The following is an 18,592-nucleotide window of genomic DNA, read 5'->3' as shown; positions in this document are numbered from 1 at the left end:
AACATTCCTTTCTGCATCGTTCATCCCGTAACCATACGATGATCCTATTTTATCCGTTGCATATCCTAATAGGCCCGATTCGAGTACTGTCCCTTGACGGATTCAATGATGCGGCGCACATAGCGTGCTGTCTTATACTTCTCTTACAAGGTTACCCAACAGTGCAGCTGGACGACCGGATCAATGCCCTGTCAAGCGATCGCCGACGTCAGCCCATCAAAAGACGTATACGCAATATTGTGTTCCGTCTGTTCCTACTTTTTACATTGCTTTCATCGTGTTCGATGATGTTCTTCTATTCCGATGTTGATTTGTTCCTTCCGCCGCCGGCTCCGCGATATGTTACCACGACGGAAGCGACGCCGACAAAACGAAATAATATAACCGCTAGTAGAAGTGGCCCACCGGATGTTGGCAGTTGGTTTCGGCGAAGATGGTGTTAGAGGAGGTGCAGGGATGGGAGAAAAAGGTTTAGACTCACTTGGAGGAGGTTTTGGTGCGAGTCGCTTTGGAAGTGGGGATGGCCTGAGAGGAGGTGGTCATAATAGACATGGGAAATTCTCAGGCGGCGGTGCTTCAGCAAGTAAAGGACCTTTGCTAGGAGCAGGAAAACAAAAAGGTAAAACTGGATCTGTGACGAACTCTCTAAGCCATGATGATACCGTCGAGATCAGAGAAAACTTCCTTGAAAACATTGCTGCGGGCAAAAGCTTTTATGGCTCCAGAGACATTGCCGATGGTAAGCTTGTTCAGAAACTTGAAAGCGGAGATAGCAATGTCGAGCAAGGACAACCTGGAGCTTAGAAAGAGCCAAGTGATGACTTTGTCCAAACAAAACGTAAGAGTAAGGAAAAAAGTAATGAATTTTTTAAAGATCTTTCCAGTGTTGACACCGACCCAATTGATGAATATACAGAATTGCTGGAAAACCGCAGAGTGCACATTACCGACGGAGCCGAACCTAAAGCGAGAGAAGCTGCAGGATTTCCCGGTAAGCGACAACCTGAGGGTGCGCATTTCAGGCGAAATTAAGAGTTAATTCATATGACTAATGCTATCCTTTCACGTACTGCGGGCTCTCATCAACACAATAATGAAAAATAAGGGGCAAACGATCGTGCAGAAAACAGCGAACACGTTAATTATGAACCGGGCAGCCATGATTCGAATAAATACAATCAAGATGAGTCCAAGGATTTTGATTACGACCAGAAATATGGCGCTGCTGCTAATAGCGACAATCGAAGAGTTTACTTTATGAGTCAACGGTTGAAGTCTGCTGAATCGTTCCAAGAGCATAATCCAATGGAAGCGTTAGAAGCTGGAAACAAAGAAGATGATACCAGCAAGAAAAAAAACCGTCTTAAACATCTAGGTAGGGTTTACGGCCGCTTTTCCCGAATAGGAAACATTAGTATACTGACTCGCGATTTGATCAGTCTTGTTTCGTAAAGACTAACCATCATAGAATATGACATTTTATAGAAGTAGTTTACACCTTCGGTTCAAAGTGATGGATATAGTATACACATGTCTCGTTGCTAACAACTATGGAGATTTTAGCTACATACTCATCATAAGCGCGACTTAGTTCCTGTCACAGAGGACGAAGTGCAAAATTCAACGTCGTATCGCGTCTTAGGCGTGCTGCGCGCCCGCGCAAACATCATCAGTTTTACGCGATGGGTCATTTTAAGGAACTTCGTTCTTCTGTCGTAGGTTGTCGTTTATATGTCACATGTATAGAACATTTGTCGCTTATTTTCTCCAATGATACATCGTTAATATAGATAGCGTTAATTGGCTAATACATATTTTACGTGAGCGCGTCATCAGGGAATGTACTTTTGAGAGTCGAATATTTGAGTAGACACATTGATGAACTCAGTACCTGTAAAATAGGCACAAAAATCTAATTGACATGTGAAGTTCTGATTCAGACCTTTGCCTAGAATCCTCCAAGGCAACCTAAAGCGATAAATCGATGATGACTGTGAATAAAAACACGGTATAACTAATATCACATTCAAATTTGCGTTTTGACTTGGAAAAAAAAGGAACTATTTGTTTTCCCAATAAGATATTGGACATGTTTTGGCTGGGCAGCACGTGGACGTTTGCTAGCACTCAATCAAAGTCTTAAAGCGACATTCGTAAAGGGCGCAAACGAATCAGAACCAGCTGGTAACTGTGGCAGCATTGAAGAAGAACTCCGCGAGGCTAAACAGATTTTTCTACACTGCATTATCTTTCAAAGGACCATCAATAGGTTGTACAGGTGCGATACCAAACGAGACCAAAAGATCAGTAGGAGGAACATTTTTTTTTAGGCAATATTTAATCTCAGCCTGATTTGAGCTTCAAGTATATATAACTTACACGTTTGATCGTTGATGGCAATAATCGCATTGGTCCCTGGATCTCTGTAATCTCATGCAGGCATTTTGCCCTCCTGTGGACAATGATTGTTCTGCTGGACATTCAACTTCTGGTCCGTCTGTTGTTGGAAGCGCCATCTATATCGCTAGCGGCGTACCCGATAGATCTACCCTTAAAGTCGCTTTTAGGTGCTAACTTAATTGGGTTTTGCGGATTGCACACTTTCTTTACGGAAGGCGCCGAACGTCTACGAAAAGAATCAGCCACGACAATTCAGCTGGTTTGCATAAGTACGTGTGACTATAGATATGTGCACTTCAATCAGCTGTCCACGAATCAATCATTCTTAAATTATCTGTTGATATCAAAGAATAGGAAGTTTTTTAACAAACATCTAGTCTAAATAGAATTCTATACAATAATCTATATATAGAATAATTGCCAACTGCCGATCCCAAAGAAACCGTTCGTAAGTTTTTTGCTTCGATAATGCGATACTGTGTAATAAAAGCCAGAATCTTACTGGTCGACAATAGGCCCTAACTGTTGCGTTGTTTGATTTTTAATAACTGATCTATGAATGTTGACACTTAATGACAGCTCATAGAATTTATTATTTCATGCTCGATGGAAATCAAGAAACGAATACCGTTTAGTCTCAGACGGACACGTCCACTAACCCATAGATTCGCCACGTACACAATGTGTCAACTGGCTGTACAGCGGATTATGACAATTCTACATACAACGCACTCTTAGGGCTGCCTTTAAATAGCCGTGGGCAGTCGAGCACAGCGTTTTTGTTGTCGAGACACCTTTGGATTATAGACTATTTATGCATATAAATTCGCAAACACATACGTGAGGCAAAACGGCCTCAGGCAACACAACGATCTGAGCAAACGATAACAACTGTACCGAGAGAAATACTCCAACCAGTACTAAAATACATCGTGTTTATTCAGCAGCGGAACGGCGATGGGGGGACTCGAGCGAGGCGGGCTTATTTGAATATGGCGCTAGTGCGCGTCGCATTATACTTTCAATGTCGCAGACTCTTCGTAGCTGCAACAGTTCGTTGAAAAGTTTTGCCGATGCTCGATGCCCTACTTAGTCACTTACCAACGTGCAGTGTGTATAGGGCACGCAGCAGGCTAGTCTATGAGGCCGATATGTAGATACGCGCAGTGCTCGTACAACAAATGGATACGACATGGTCATTTGACGGGGAGACTTGATTTGACCCAGGTATTATTCTTTTGCTGGGCGCTTCGGTTGGGCCGAGTGTTGTGCAAACCAGGACAAAACCGCCAAAAAGTACTAATCAAACGAGAAAAAAAAGAACACGAAAGCTTAACTCTGGTAAAAGACGGTAGCCTAGGAGTGCAAGTCGCGCCGAACATCTTCCTATAGTATTATAATAACTAGGAACATGAATATGCGTTTAACGTTGTGTGTTTAGGCACCGCGGCATTCCCTGGAGGATGCTCGTCAGAAGCTCTTGAACACGCATCCCAGCTTCGTTAGGGAGCCCATACGCAGCTGGTCTCACCGTTACGGGACACATGGGTCATTCTCGCGCGACTGGATTTGTTTCGGCACTAGGTGCTGTCACTTTAGCGATATATGCCTTTCAAAATAAGACTTACGTCTTACGGCCGGATTAAAATGACGCTGGCAGGACATAGTCCTACCGCATCAACGTCAGGCAGTCCGGAATAGCTCATCTCGTTTTTGATGCATTCGACGATAAGATTCAATTATTCTTCTGCCATCTGATGTCGTCAAGGGTCGATGCGGCGTTTCCTTGCCACGCGTTCCTAGTCTCTGTAGCACACGTCTATTGCCGAAATAGCAATTTTTTAGTAGTTTTTCAGTTCGAGCCCTAATAAACTGTACTGTTTCCAGTATGGGCTGTCGGCCGAACTTACTTACTGCGAATTTTCTTCCACTTACTTTACTGTGTTACGAGTCCAATCAGAAAGTGGAAGGCTTCGTATATAAACAAAGCAATTTAATCAGAAGCTACATACGCTCGAGATTTGATCACTCTATACAACTGAGTAGAATAAGCCCGCTTTAAATAAAATCTATCGGATTAAATCAGCCATCTTATTAGCGCTCATGTGTGTTCGAGAAACTGTGCCCGACGTTCACGTTTGCGTTTACATTGAGCAGAGTCAAATACGACGTAATGATGTCGACTATATTTTTATATTACGAGTAAAGTACATATTCTTGTATTGACCATATTCCTGTACCTCGAATCGATAGTGTCCGCTCAATACAATAAGTCACAACTTTTAGCAAGTAGAAGTAACAACGCTATTTTCGAATGCATGTCACAAACCGGTTCCCCCTATAAAGTTATTTGGACGATGTAAACATCTAATAAAAACATGGGAATGTATTTTTTTTCGCATGTTATAGGACCAGCAGTAAAAGAAATGTTTTTCTTCGAGTCGATAAAGTCGCACCTTCTATATGCCGTACCCTTTCGGAGTCCGTTGTCAACAAATGGCCTATCATTAGTCTCCAAAAACACCCTAAGAAATTGTTCAACACGAGACACTGGCATAACTTGAAGACTTGTTATTTATGGTCTTAATATGCATAGGGCAGCCAGTTATCAGACGGAGCGTCTATAAAACCTGCTTCAGTACCGACAACTCTAGGCGGCACTAGCAATCAGTCGAAGGCTAGTACCTGATAGACCTATAAATGTCAAGCAAGTTTATCTCCGACTCCTCGTTCAACTAAACATTACCGAAAGAGCGTTGAAACTCGTTCTCAAACAGCATCCGTTCCGAATTAATTCCTGGTAAAGGAAAACACTGCTTATTTAGCTAAAGAAATTCAAATAAATATGTCCACTCAACCAAATCAGGCGTCTCTAGAAAACGTCAGCGACCAAATAGATAGAACAAAGTGTAATATAGTTAGACATATTTCATTTCTCTGATTCGCGCTCGATGGTACCTTTTGCAATGTAAATATCTGTCGATGATCATTATCCGACCAATGTCAGTCCCAGTTAAAAATCCATGGGATATGATTGTTCGAGACCACCCGGATAATCGATTCTCTGACGAGTGTTTAACATAGCCTGTACTCAGTACCAAACGAGTCGATAAATTAATTTCAACGGCACACTTGTTGGTATGTGAAGCAAAATAGTCTTGGTGAAATCAACCTGAAAATAAAACCCAGAGCGTCTGACGTAAAAAAAACTGTATTTTCGTTCCCATATTTCACTGCTCACGCGGCGCGGCTACTCATTACCGTATGAATAGTGTTTAATTCGTGTGACTTATCATAAACAATGGCTATCTCGCATCAGATATTGCCAATCGATTGATTACCTCACAGTGTTTCCATAAACTGCAAACACGCCGCTGACATATGGGCGGCTTCATCTGCGTATCATACCGAGCAGTGTTTATTAAAGAAGCAGCATTTTTAAAAAAAACTGACTTTGCAGACGACGTTCATGGCTTAGAAGATGTTTTTAACAGGGAGATTTTCCGATAGAACAAACGTTGTGCGCTTCTACACAACCTTGGAAAGAACACAAATGTACCTTGAACTCCAGTCCTTATAGTAAAACTATATAACGAAAAAGACTGCTATTAAATATTTGAAATATTATTATGAGGCTATCAACAAGGGATCGGGTAGGACCCGCTATTTGGTGATACATAAAGGTCACGCGTGTCGAAGGCTGTTAAAATCCAACGAAGAAACAGAGGATATGATAAAAATTTTTTCCCATAATCAGTCTGTTATCCTGATTTTGTCCTACCTGATTACATATCGCTTTCACTGAATGCAATAAAACATAGGTGACTCGCACCTTTGCAATTTTACACTATTATTACGTCATTCATTATCAATAGGTGCAGTTAACTTTTTCATGCAAAATATATCGAGAAAAAGCTGGGCGCCACTCGCGTCAGGTGGAGCCTGCAAAAGCATATTTCGGACAGACCTCCTACTGCAGTCAATGGCTATAACCGTAATTATTTACTTCGTAGTAATCACTCGCACTAACGTACTTTCGGTTTTTCTAAACGGGTGTATCGAATGAGCTGTCTCGGTAGAGGGCAATAGTGTTTTTGCTACGATGGTGCTATTAATGTCATAAAAGTCCGGAGATAAGCTTCTAGACGATAACAAAAGGAACTGATTGCCTCGCAAGTCGTTGAGACGAAAACCCCGTCGCCAGCTTACGTTCCCCATCGCGAACCACGCCGAGACCTCTCCTATTGATAATCGCCGATGTAAGTACAACAACTTCTAATACGAAAAGTGGTCTTTCATGCAACAAGTATCATCAGGTCAGATGTGTTTTATCCGTAATTCGATAATGCTATATGTTCTTCAACGCTAAATCTTCTGTGAGTTTTATTCCGAGAAGGAAGAAGATTGAAGGTGTTTTCGGCATGGACGAGTAGTTGCGTGCCATTGTTGCAGCTTGAGCTCGAATCCGCAGGTAAAAAATCGTTGAAGATTGGCCCTTCAAGGCCCAGCTTATCAGATGATCTGGTTGAAAGGGATGACAGATACGAAGGCGCCTCCTTGTGCAGTCGGCGTTTAATTTCTTCAGTGGAAAGATAAGTTAGACATGTGGTTGAATACTGCGGATGTGTTCTATCCTCGAAATTTATCCATGCATTTTGTACTATCCATCGAAGATGCACGCACCGACGTGTGCATCGATATACACATCGTCCAATACAGTAAATCTATATGAAACGTTTTTCTCATACAGTCATCTCAGCTGCTCATATTAGATAAAATCACCGTAAGCTTCTATTCTCTCAAGTATGATACATGCACAGGTATCGTTCTACTATTCGATTGGATCATAAACTTCGCGGTCAATGTTCCATTTTCTGCCGTCAGCACTCCAGAGGACTCTTTACATTTCTTCTAATAATAAGAAATTCTAGCAAAGTGATCCTAGTGAAGCTTGGTGACATGATGTTTGTCAGTGTAATGTAAATATCACTAGATCTGCTCTTTGGTGTCTTCACCGCAAGCATCGAATAATCACGGACATGTACGATAGTACACATAATTTGAACAATGTTTGTAAGCTGAGCTATGTCACCAGTAAAACTAGTTTGAAAAATAAGCGCGGTCGGTTCTGTAAGCTGTCGCGTCGACAAATCAATCTTCCGGTGTCGATTTAATGTTGCTTTTCAGTGACTTCAGTTTGTACAGTCCTACCAGTGACAAGACGTTAGAGTGTGATCCTGCCACAATCAAGTAAACATACGGTCTCTTTTGGGCCTTGCCTATCGCTGGCAGGCGCGGCGTTTCCTTGCGTCGACTCTGTCCAACAAACGGTCATAATACCACGGATCCGAGGTGCTCTTCATCTGTACCACCCAGAAGAAAAAATCACACTAATCCAATATTGCACAAACTAGAAACCATTACGCTGCAAGGTTTCCTACGCAAGGAAAGGTATAGCTTTTTGTAGAAAACCGTCGGATAGTTGCTGGAAATAGGTTGCCTTTTCGCCGCGCTGTTACATCAGCGTGAGATAAGCCAGACGGTGTGAAGGAATATTTAGCATCGCGTCAGTCTCACTAGCATGCTTCATTGGCAGGTAGGTGAGGCATTGCTAGAAAGCTAGCTTTACTTTGACACTCTCGTATTCGCTTTTCCGACAAATACAGTGATACCAAACTCAGCGAGGCGAATTCTTAACTTTTCGAATTTTTCTCAGCGCCTTCAGTCTCAGCTGAATCGTACATTGTTATTATTATTACCGACGATTTTCTGTGATTTAAATAGCAGGTCTGAGGTACGAGACACTAGGAAGCCTCGAAAAACTATTCCGACATCATATTGAAATTTGATTAACTTTCCAGGTTAGGAAGTTGTCAAGATTTCGAAACAAGCATTATCTATGGACGCAGTATCTGTCGAATATCTGGAGGACGGCAAAGGGCTTCCATCTGTAATTCCTACAATTTCGCCACCGTAATCTTTACTATATAAAATCGAACGTTGTTTTACAAAAGGGAGTCGATTTGCCTCTGTTTACTGGTTCTGGCTAGATTTTTTACCATCTCTTCCAGCTGGAGTCGGAAAATCAAAACACGTGAAGCTGTTGTAGATAACACCTGTATTAGACCATCAAATAGGTGCCATGAGCTACATTTGATCATGTCCTGCCGGTTTGCATCCACTTACCTCAACCTGACCATTGATGATTATCGTCAGCGATACGTTTTCTTTTTTTTGTTATAATCATACACTCAGTAAAGAAAGGATCGTTGCTATGCAACAGCAACGAGAAGCAGGCATCTCTACGTATATCTTTTTGATGTTCGCTCAAATCATCCACCACCGGTTTATCAATAGAAGGAGGAATTCTTTACCTTCTCAGTTTGACCAGGCTGAACAAGTATGGTATTTTTAGACATACCAAGCCTCGGTTCCAGCACCACAGCTGTCAACACTTGGTTAGTCATCTTCACAGAAGCGACATTTTCCAATTCGACCCTTACCACTGTGTTCTTAGTCTTAAGGTAAAATTTTCACCTAATACAAAGTTTACACGGCTGTTTCTGGCTCTGCAGTTCCTAGATGAAGCTGATATTCGTAAGCCGCTCGAGTCTTCAAACTTGCCATAGCTCACTACGACCTGGGTGCTCGACATTTAAGTGATGACATCCAAATGAACGGCCTCAGGCTTCACAAGGAGGACAAAGCGAAAAAAAAGGATAGCGAAATGCCACATTGTTATAAAATGACGCCATCTTGAAATATGACAATATTAATGCTTGTTATATTTCATACTACACGGCTTATATGTTGAGCAATGTTCTTCAAAGTAACGCAAGCGATAGAAAAAAAAAAGCCTTTCAACCGCGTACTATTAATAGTAACTATAATTAGAATGTAAATATGTATGTGTGTGAAATACTTGCGTGGAGAGGATCAGAAAAAGAAGCTTTTGTTTTTTTTTCTGAAAAGTGTAATGGGCGAGAATTACTAATATGCCCTAATTGAACTTGTGTACAAACGTCTGTTTGTAGATTGATTGAAACTTAACCAGGTCGTTCGCTCTTCGGACCAACTGATGTTCCGTCCCACTTGTTATGAAATCACTTTTTGTCCTTAAATGAGAATAGGAGCTTTGCACGAGTTGAAATCATTTGCGATTCACTATGATTAGAATAGCTCACACACAATACGCCCGTGTTCTAGTTAAGGCCATGAGATTTGCAGAATCGCTCCGACTCGTTAACGACCACATATGGTCTGTCTGCTGTCTTGGGACAAGGCGGGTCCGCATCTGCGGCTAGGTACATCAAGAACGAATAACGTTCCTAACTTTATCGCTTAGTTACAAATCATGTACCCTCTGATGGCGCCTTCGGAATACACATGTCTGTATGCAACGGATAACAATAAGCGAATTGTTATAGTTCAAAGTGCTTGCCTACTAAAGTAACAACCAAGAAGGCAAATCAGGCTTGAAACTAGGAGCAAACATATTTCGCTTCGTGCTCAAAGCGATCGGCCATCGGCAAAATGCCGTACCAAGAAACAGCGGCCGTAAAACTCAGTATGTTTGTTTTGATTTTCCCAAACGCAGATCTGGCAAGATTCGAAGGGTTGCCATCATCGAACGGCACACAACTAAAAATATCTAAAATTAGGTATAATATAAGCCCACTATGTTCAGTTTGGTTACTTCGTTCGGACGAAGTCTAAGCAGAGTACCTTGACACATAATAGATATTACCAGGTCACTTCGTGTGCTTACGTTAGCTTATCTGAAAGCTATACCTAACTCACCCATAACCTCTTACCTCACGAGCTTTTTTCAACATTTATCGCAGTTGCCTTGCGTAAAAATGATACGGAGAGCGCTTTCATTTGGAGAACTTATTGCTGGTTCGCATACATCGGTAACGACTCGAATCGTTCTTAATGAAAGGCTTTCTCAGATCCTATCCGTGCGTGTTCATCCGATTCACCATTAAATATTATGTCAACGTAACATGCTATAAACGGTTTAATTTTAGATGAGTTCGACAGGGTTTGATGCTAGCGCCGAGGAGCGATGTATGCCTTCGAGGTGGGGATTCAATTTAAAGGGTGATAGCAGAATCCAAAGGTAGGCTCAATTTCCTTCCATAATAAGTTTTCAAATGCTCTTATTGATTGACCTCCATTAGAATATGCCTTCAATAATACTAGGTCCGTCTACAATTGTTCTTGCCGAGACCGCAAAAGCTAATAATCTGCTAGGACATTTATCTCAGCATATTTGGTAGAGCGTATTATAAATTTAGTCTTCAACGATTTACAAGACGGAAAATACCGTACTTTTCCTTACGCCAAGAGAAAGAGAGCGCTAATTACGCTCAATATCAATTAAGAAAAGTAGCGATCGGTATACTGAATAAAATTTTGAGGATTCTAGTGTTTTCTAGGTTATTGCCATACTTCTAACATAGTCCTGACTCGGCTCACATATGCTGGCAGATATCTGCATTTGTGCGATGTTCAGTGTAAGCAGGCCAACCGTTCATACTCAGTGGAGTACGTCTCCTACAGCGAAGACGAAAGGCAGGGGTTGAATATAATGCGGGGCATACAACCCCATGAAGACCGAAATGCAATACTTGTGTTTGTTCACGGAGGGTATTGGATCGAAGGTAGGATGTTTCCTATTGTTTAAGTCAGACCTGTTTTGCCGAAAGAATTATTTCAAAAAAGAACAAAGGTTGCATTTGATAGTAACTACCTAGAGATTTGTATGTGAACTTTGCTATACAACTACCTCATATTAAAGTGGTAAAAAAAAATTAGTAATTATATTACATTCTCGGGGAATGCAATGGACTCGTATAGGAGTGATAGAATATTTTCTCTCGGATAAATACTGCAGTAACGGCACAGTGGACAGTTAGCCAAAATCATTGTTCAGCCCTCAGTTCTAGTTCAGTAATCTCTATAAGATATTTAATTACATTTCTATTTGATTTAATTAATTGTTTGGTTTAAAAGCTGCATATGGCGCGGTCACGTTTGACCAGAAAGACCATTCTACAATTTCTATTCTTCTTCTGTCACAGACAAAGTTACTCAATTCGAGAGTACTGTTGCTTACTCTTTGAAAAAAGCTTTTTTTTTTTTTTCTTAAATTATGTATACAATATTTATTCGATACCTTTTTAAAAGCTCTGATAATATAGGAAAGCATTTATGTCTTATACGTTTTTTTCTTTTACTACCGTATATACTCGAGCATTTTCGGCAGTTCATCAAATAATTGCGTCCTTTGACCGATTGAGGAACTGATTGGGTTCCCAATGTGATTCGGCATAAAAGACTTACATACTATGGATTTTCTCGTCCACCTATAAATTAAAACTGGCACGCCGAAGTCCTCGTATGTTAAAAGTATCGATTCCAGGAATATACACAGTAAAACCCTGTTGATAAACGTGCGTATCAATCAGCGAGGCGCACCTCGGCCGCCGCGAAGCTATAATTTAGGCGGCGTACCAAACTTTTGCGCCTAGGTTTCCGAGGACAAACTTTTTGCAAACGAAACCCACATATTAATATATTTATCATGCAAAATGTTTTTTTGCTGTTACTTCATAGAAGGTGTTAGTTATATAGCTGTTAAGTTTTAACTGTTAAGTTTACGTAGTTAAGTGGACTATAATCATACGTGGAGTCTACTGTTACTACTACAAAGCTGTCCGCGTAATAAGAGGTTCGCTTAACTGGGATTTTTTTTTATTACATTAATGGTCACATACATTCGCATAGACTAGATATTATTTCGTATTCAATATGCGAACTAAAGCGGCTGTGGTCGTATTGAGCTATTGGCCATTTCAGGACATTGCACTACGTAATAACATCAAATTCACAGAGCTTTCCTTAGTCAAAGCTTGTACTCCTTTAGCGGATAGTAAATTTTTTTAATAACCGCACAAACAACTAGGCAGCGAAGGTGTTCGAATTTCACCATAGCGTTTGAGTCCACTATACGGGTGCTAACACAGCTCTGATAGCGAGGAATATGGGCGAAATCGGCTGGAAAATGTTCTAAAATAGAAGAAAATAAGGCTGTGTCCGTCCTTTGCTCATATGCCGACAAAATGGTACGTTTCTTGATCTCGCTCCTAACTGACATATGGGAGATATCTTTTCTATAATATCAAATTATCCTATAAGTAAATTGGTATCGCTTTCTTTGGCTATATATGACACACGAAAATCCGATAATTTGTAATATGAATTAAGCTTACGAAAAATAGTTCTTTCATTTAGCGCAGTACATTACGAAGCCCCGCGACTTTTGAGCAGGGACTTTTTGTCCACTAGAGAGCCGTATGAACCACTCATAGATCCTCTTACTTTGAAATTATGGTGTATTTGCGGTTTTACATACAAAACAATTAGAAGAAATTGATCTTTTGTAATTTTCGAAATGAGCTCGCACTATAGCTTACGTTAACAGCCTATGACTTGTTAGCAGGCCAGTGAAGTTTGTCTTTTCGGTGTTTGACTTATATAGGGCCAGTATTCGTATGGATCGTTGACGTATTTTTTCGCCACGGGCCTTATGTTTGTTGATATCATGCGCCTATTGTGGACGCAAATTTCTTTTTGTTGTCAACGAGGTGGAAGAGCAGTGATTTATTTCAATATTCTGGCAGCGAATGGACAACATTAAGGTTAAAGAAAACCATATCTCTGTTTTTGAAACGTCTGTATGTTTTCCGAAACACTATATTGGCCCTGTAATGGCGCAGTGGTTACGGCTTTGCCCATCAGGGTTTTAAACATGTGAGGCCATCTGGAACACTTCGCTTAGTACTAAAAGCGGGCGTCCATTAGATGAAGTAATGCCTGACGGCAATAGCTTCGCCCCTAAGAATCAAAATACTTATTAAATATACATGAGGAAAAGCTTTGCTATTAGTTCGGCTGACTCGTCTGAAAAAGGTTCTTACAAAAATGGCTTCACTTTTTTTATTTATTCTTACGAGTCGTGTACTATATGTCACTGGCGGGGTTTGTGCAAGCCATCTCCGGTTTGCTCTTTTACAGATTTAACCGTTTAGGCCACCCCGCTAACGAAAAAAGTTACAGGAAGCAGTAAGTCTTGGGATATCATCTAGCCTATTTCTTATATATTATATATACTAGGCTTACTTAGACACACCTCGTTTTACGTTGGGAACCAAACGTCTGAAGCAATGCTTGACAACACTTATTTCTTTGTACTAGAAAGTTTGAATGTGTGTTCTACCAATAAAATTTTGTATTCTACTATCTAACAGTGTGACTTCTACTTGATCCCCGTGCGTTAACTTTTGTGGCATCGTTGATTTTGCTTTTGTATTAGGCAAACAAGTTATGATGGTCAGCTTCTTAAGTTAGGTTGAATTAACAAATAACTAACTGCCGATACATTTTTTGCTTACATTTGACAACTATGTAAAAGGCGACCGGCACATGTATAATTTCATCGCTAACGGACTGCATAGCCATGGAATAAGCGTGGTTTCACTGGGTTACCGACTGGCCGGTAAAGCAGAGGACCTTGCGTGCTGCATCGATGACGTGGTAGCTGGTATCCAAAAAGTACAAAAGACCTTTCCCACAAGTCGGATATATCTTGCTGGTAAGGCACTTGCTTAGTGAAAGGCAAACATGAGTACGGTACGAATTTGAAATATCAGCCATGACAAGCAAAAAAAAACGAAATATTCTAGCCCTTTAAGTTTAGTAAAAATCATTTGATTGAAGTGCTGCTGTCTGAAAGTATACAAATAAAATACACATGGCAATATGTGGACAATCTATGCACGACCTTGAAAATGTTCTTCGGGCGCTGTTCTCAAGGGTTCCTCATGAGGGTCTGGATAGCGGTTTGTCCTTTCTGTGGTCATTTGGCGCCTTGAAAGTTTACCCAAACTTCGCTTGTTGCCCTAAGAATACCCGCATTTCTTGCCGCGTTAGAAATCACCGACGCATCGTCCGAGCAGCAGGCCTGAAAAATCATGCGTACATATATTATTATATTTCCAAAGTTTATGGGTACTACACATTTCGCTGATCTGAATTTGGTAATGACTACCAAAAGTAGTCAAGCTGACCGAATCGCTACGTCAATATAAAGGAAGAAATAAATTGATCGCAAAGCAAATCTGACAGAGTGCAAGGTTCATTATTAGACGCACGCCTATCTAAAAGAAGCATCTCCTTTTTCTTGTTCATTTACATTGACTACTATAGGACATAGCGCAGGAGCCCACTTAATACTCAATGCTTTGAGGAAGCTTACGACACTAGAAGGAATCTGTATTGTATTCTGTGTATCGGGTATATATTCATTACAGAATATTGTTAACACCTCAGTTGGGATTAAGCTTCAGCTTGATGAAGATCAGGTACGTCCGTGAATTCTTCATTTGGCCTAAATTTGTTTATAATTTTAATGTGACTTAACACCACACAGGCTCGAGGTGTCCTCTTTTGTTTGTTGAGATCCAAGGAGCACTAGTTGATAGAGAAAATTCTTCTCATTAGGCACTATATAACAAAAGCAAGAACATACCTGTGTACCAACTCTGGCTTTGATCATTCCAATCGCGTTATGTCCTTGTTTAAACCCAGAGCCTGCTGTTAAGTTACTATCGAAATGTTTTCAAGCTGATGGTTAACGAAGATTTTCGAAAAAAATAAAGGTCATTCATAATATAGAAGTTGGCGCTAGTTTTAGCTGTGGCTGAGTGAATTCGGAAAACTACACCATTTTCATATGATAATTTTCTAAAATGATATTACTTTACATTAATAACAAAACCAATGTATTTATTTATCCCATCGTTGCTCGATTTGTTCATTTGATATAGGCTCGGAGGTTTTCTGTGCCGCCGCTTGACAGCTGTTATACCAAGGCAAATATTCACATTATTGTGGGGCAATTCGATGCGCCAGAATTCCACAAGCAGGCGCAGGATCTTGCCAGCTCCCTCCAGGTTAGAAGATGCCTGCCTATACCTGTTCAAATATTACCTAATGAAGACCATTTTAGTTTAATTGAAAATCTTTACTTCGGAGACTCCGCACTTGCACAATATATTGCGCAATGCGACTCACAATGGCGAGCTGCTACTTAGCCTATACGTTTCCAGGGGGTTGGTAGATGTGCGGCTTGTTTTCATAAGATCATTCTCGCAAAAAATTAAGGAACCCCGAAGTTGGGTGCTCTAAAAGAGACCTTTCGTTTTAGATTACATACTATCCTATAAAAAATCCCAAATAATACGAGGTCTACGAATTTATGACATGGTATATCTTATACATATCTGTAACATGTATAGTATTCATGAATGATAAATAAAACTAGAGAAAAAGGTTTCAAATGATGCGTTTTCATAAAATAATGTTGGATTCTGTTTCTAATGCAGTATAACTTCTTTACTAAAAAAAGCTCATACAGAAGCCCATAGCAACATACATTATTTAAGCTTTCCGTATAATAATACCGTCTGAAAGTCTAACTTAGGCCAGTCCGGTTTTGCCATTTTGAGCTAGCAGAATTATAATTAAGATGTAAGTGATACCACTAGACCTACCGTGCTGAACTGATAGATCACCACTGGTTTAACTGGTAGTTTCAACTGGTAAAATTGAAAACATTTAAATGGCTTAAGTTACCGCTCTAATCCAAGTTAGACGTTCTGACGACGCTGTTGTCAGCTCCTAAGGAACATTTAAATTAAAACAAAGTGTGACTGAAACTATGTGGGTAATTGCTGGTAAAACTCAGATAATGAACAAATCAGTGTCAGATACATGCAACTGTATCAAAATAAATTGGTATATCAAGGTATCTTGTTGCGTTTATGCGAATCTAAGCGCTGTCGTCATCTTATTTTATCCCCAGATGTCAAAAGATATTCTTTTTTTATTATCTATACATACTTAGATAATAATCGATCCATCATAAGGTAATTTTATTTTCTCTGTTAACTTCATGCGATGCTATCTGTTAGAAAAGGCCGATATCGTAGCATCAGATGAGTCTCTGGCTTAATCTCGGAGACATTGATGAAAGCAATCCATCAATGGACCCATTTTCGTATTTTCGCTTTAGATGGTCTGTTCTCCACGCCGTACAGCGTGGATCCGATAGCGCGGCATTTCTGTTTTACAGTCCGGGAGTTTCAGTTGAAGATCTGTCAGAATTTTATAGGTCGTCAAAGTTTCGTAAACTCACGGCAAGCTCACTTTGCTCGGTCGGTCGCTCGCTCGTTCCTTCAATTTTTTTTCAGTTTATAGGCTACGTTCAATCGCACTATGCATTTGTACTGTGAAAGTTCAGAGTAAAGCACGCGTCTTAAATTCTCTCGAATCCTACGGTTGCCCAGGTTGAGCTTTGTACGGGACTCATACAAGCAATGATATGCGTACGCTGAAGTTACTTTCTGACCGATCTAGCAGGTAGATGGTAAATAGGATCAAAATACAGAATCGAAGTTCCTACAGAAAAAGGCTTGTGTTATATCGTTATCTCTGTCGACTGAATTACTTAACAGGCTACTGTAGGTGAATAAAAGAAAAGCAGAATTAGAAGAGTACAAAAGAGCTACCATTATGGAGAACGCATGTACGTACATGGATAGAATATAACATGTATGTGAGATATAAACAGCTTCTTGTTTTAATTTTTTAAGTTCTGGGTAGGTATGTCCCGAACTGGCGATGGCATGAGTGCATACTCAAAAGTATTGTGACTCTAAAATCAATAAAAAAATATTCATATTTGTTTTGTTTACGATGCTGCGAAATGATGCGCAGGGTTTAAATGATAGTGTTGTTTATCTTAGAGCGTATCGATCATCTAAAAGAGTTTTTATATTGTTCCAGATGTTCGTATTTCGAAATCGGTAAAGGCCCACACCCATTTTCTCCCGCTATTACCCTCTTCATTTGATACCCACCAAAATTTTGGCAACATGATTTGCCTTCAGTGTTAATTTTTTTTTCACCCTAATCCTAATACGGTTGATAATGCTTGACACAGTCAGGCCTTTCTACGTTTTTATGGTACCAACTTTCGACTTTTGCCATAATGAGTTAAAGCATGCTTTCTACTTGCATATTACCCCGCAGGACGGACGAAATGTTTTTAATACTGGCATAGAGCAGACGCACAGGGAATCGATAAGAGATAGTCTCACAGGTTTGCCAGCTATTTTTAAAAATTCCGCCAAACGCTGCCTGATGACTGAGTGTAAATGAACATATTGTGTTCGTCTTAAAACCTCCCTTTTAGTGTTGGTTTCTACGTTTTAGTTAGACTAATCCTTTTCACATTTGTGTATTTTTTTTTTTTTCTGATCAACTATTCATGGACCGTAAATAGCTATGAGTGATTCGTGTTCTGCAAGTTTGTCGAATATTTATCGCACAGTGTTTTCGCTCGTCTATTTAATTAACAATTACAATTTCTGAATATGTTAAAAGTAAGCAGAATACCGAACAGCGATAGCGATACTAATGCGCGTTTCAACGCCATGACAACCATGTGAGGGGGGCTCACAAGACAAAGTTGTATATTGGATTTATGGGCTCGATTCAAGACTGTATTCTTTAGTTTTTGAAAGTTCGTGTATATGTATTCTCCGTTACTCTGCTCGGTATCTTTCAGTGGCATTTTTTTTTTGCAATAATTAAACGCGTTGCAAAATGTACATATAACATGTATGGTAACTCGGCGTCGTATCTTGGCAAGGCTTTTGAAAATCTAGACATCATGGATAGATGTAGTAAATCGATTTTCAAAAAAAAAATAGCAAAAAAGCAGCAAATAAAAGTAGCAAAAAAAATTAGCCAAATCTTATCTGAGAAGGCAAATGTATTAAATTCGATCTGTACCACGTATTTTAGTACCCTCACTATATTTACGAGACAATCTGTGAGACCAGTAACATTCAAGTAATTGTGTTATTTGCTATAAATTACTGAAATGTCATTCTGCTATTATTGTATATCGAATACAGTTGTTTTATGAATTGACTGTTGCAGGTAGATGAAAAAATGCAGGCTCAAAAAAACCCTACTCCACTTGTTTCTTTTGCTCTAGCCGCATTTAGGCCGTAAAAAGGAGTGCAAAACACAACAGGCAAGCTGTAGAAGTAGAACC

The 18,592-nt window shown here is 40.0% G+C and overlaps 2 protein-coding genes across 12 annotated transcripts in view; both read left to right on the top strand.

Moving 5' to 3' along the window:
- The window catches only part of LOC111247052 (uncharacterized), a 32,931-nt gene extending 30,900 nt beyond the window's left edge, over positions 1–2,031 (top strand). For all 7 annotated transcript variants that reach the window (XM_086982993.1, XM_086982995.1, XM_086982994.1 and 4 more), the window contains one exon: positions 73–2,031. The gene's annotated coding sequence lies outside the window, so the exon portion shown is untranslated. The remainder of the gene's footprint in view (positions 1–72) is intronic.
- Positions 2,032–6,500: 4,469 nt separating this feature from the next.
- LOC111247566 (kynurenine formamidase-like) lies at positions 6,501–15,806 on the top strand. Of its 5 annotated transcripts, XM_022798657.2 has the most exons (7): positions 6,531–6,659; positions 7,588–7,851; positions 10,431–10,522; positions 10,894–11,066; positions 13,880–14,059; positions 14,674–14,828; positions 15,294–15,806. In XM_022798657.2, the coding sequence occupies exons 3-7, from the start codon at positions 10,431–10,433 to the stop codon at positions 15,558–15,560; spliced, it is 867 nt and encodes a 288-aa protein (XP_022654392.1). In that variant the 5' UTR covers positions 6,531–6,659; positions 7,588–7,851; the 3' UTR covers positions 15,561–15,806. The 5 variants fall into 5 exon arrangements, with proteins under 5 accessions (XP_022654388.1, XP_022654392.1, XP_086841842.1 ...); XM_022798653.2 differs by lacking the exon at positions 7,588–7,851 and having other exon boundaries at positions 6,501–6,659; XM_086985716.1 differs by lacking the exons at positions 6,531–6,659; positions 7,588–7,851 and adding an exon at positions 6,698–6,716.
- Positions 15,807–18,592: the final 2,786 nt, after the last annotated feature.

Source organism: Varroa destructor, unplaced genomic scaffold (assembly GCF_002443255.2).
Source record: "Varroa destructor unplaced genomic scaffold, Vdes_3.0 BEIS01000003.1, whole genome shotgun sequence".
NCBI classification, from domain to species: domain Eukaryota; kingdom Metazoa; phylum Arthropoda; class Arachnida; order Mesostigmata; family Varroidae; genus Varroa; species Varroa destructor.
This window is presented reverse-complemented; position numbering and strand designations above follow the sequence as displayed.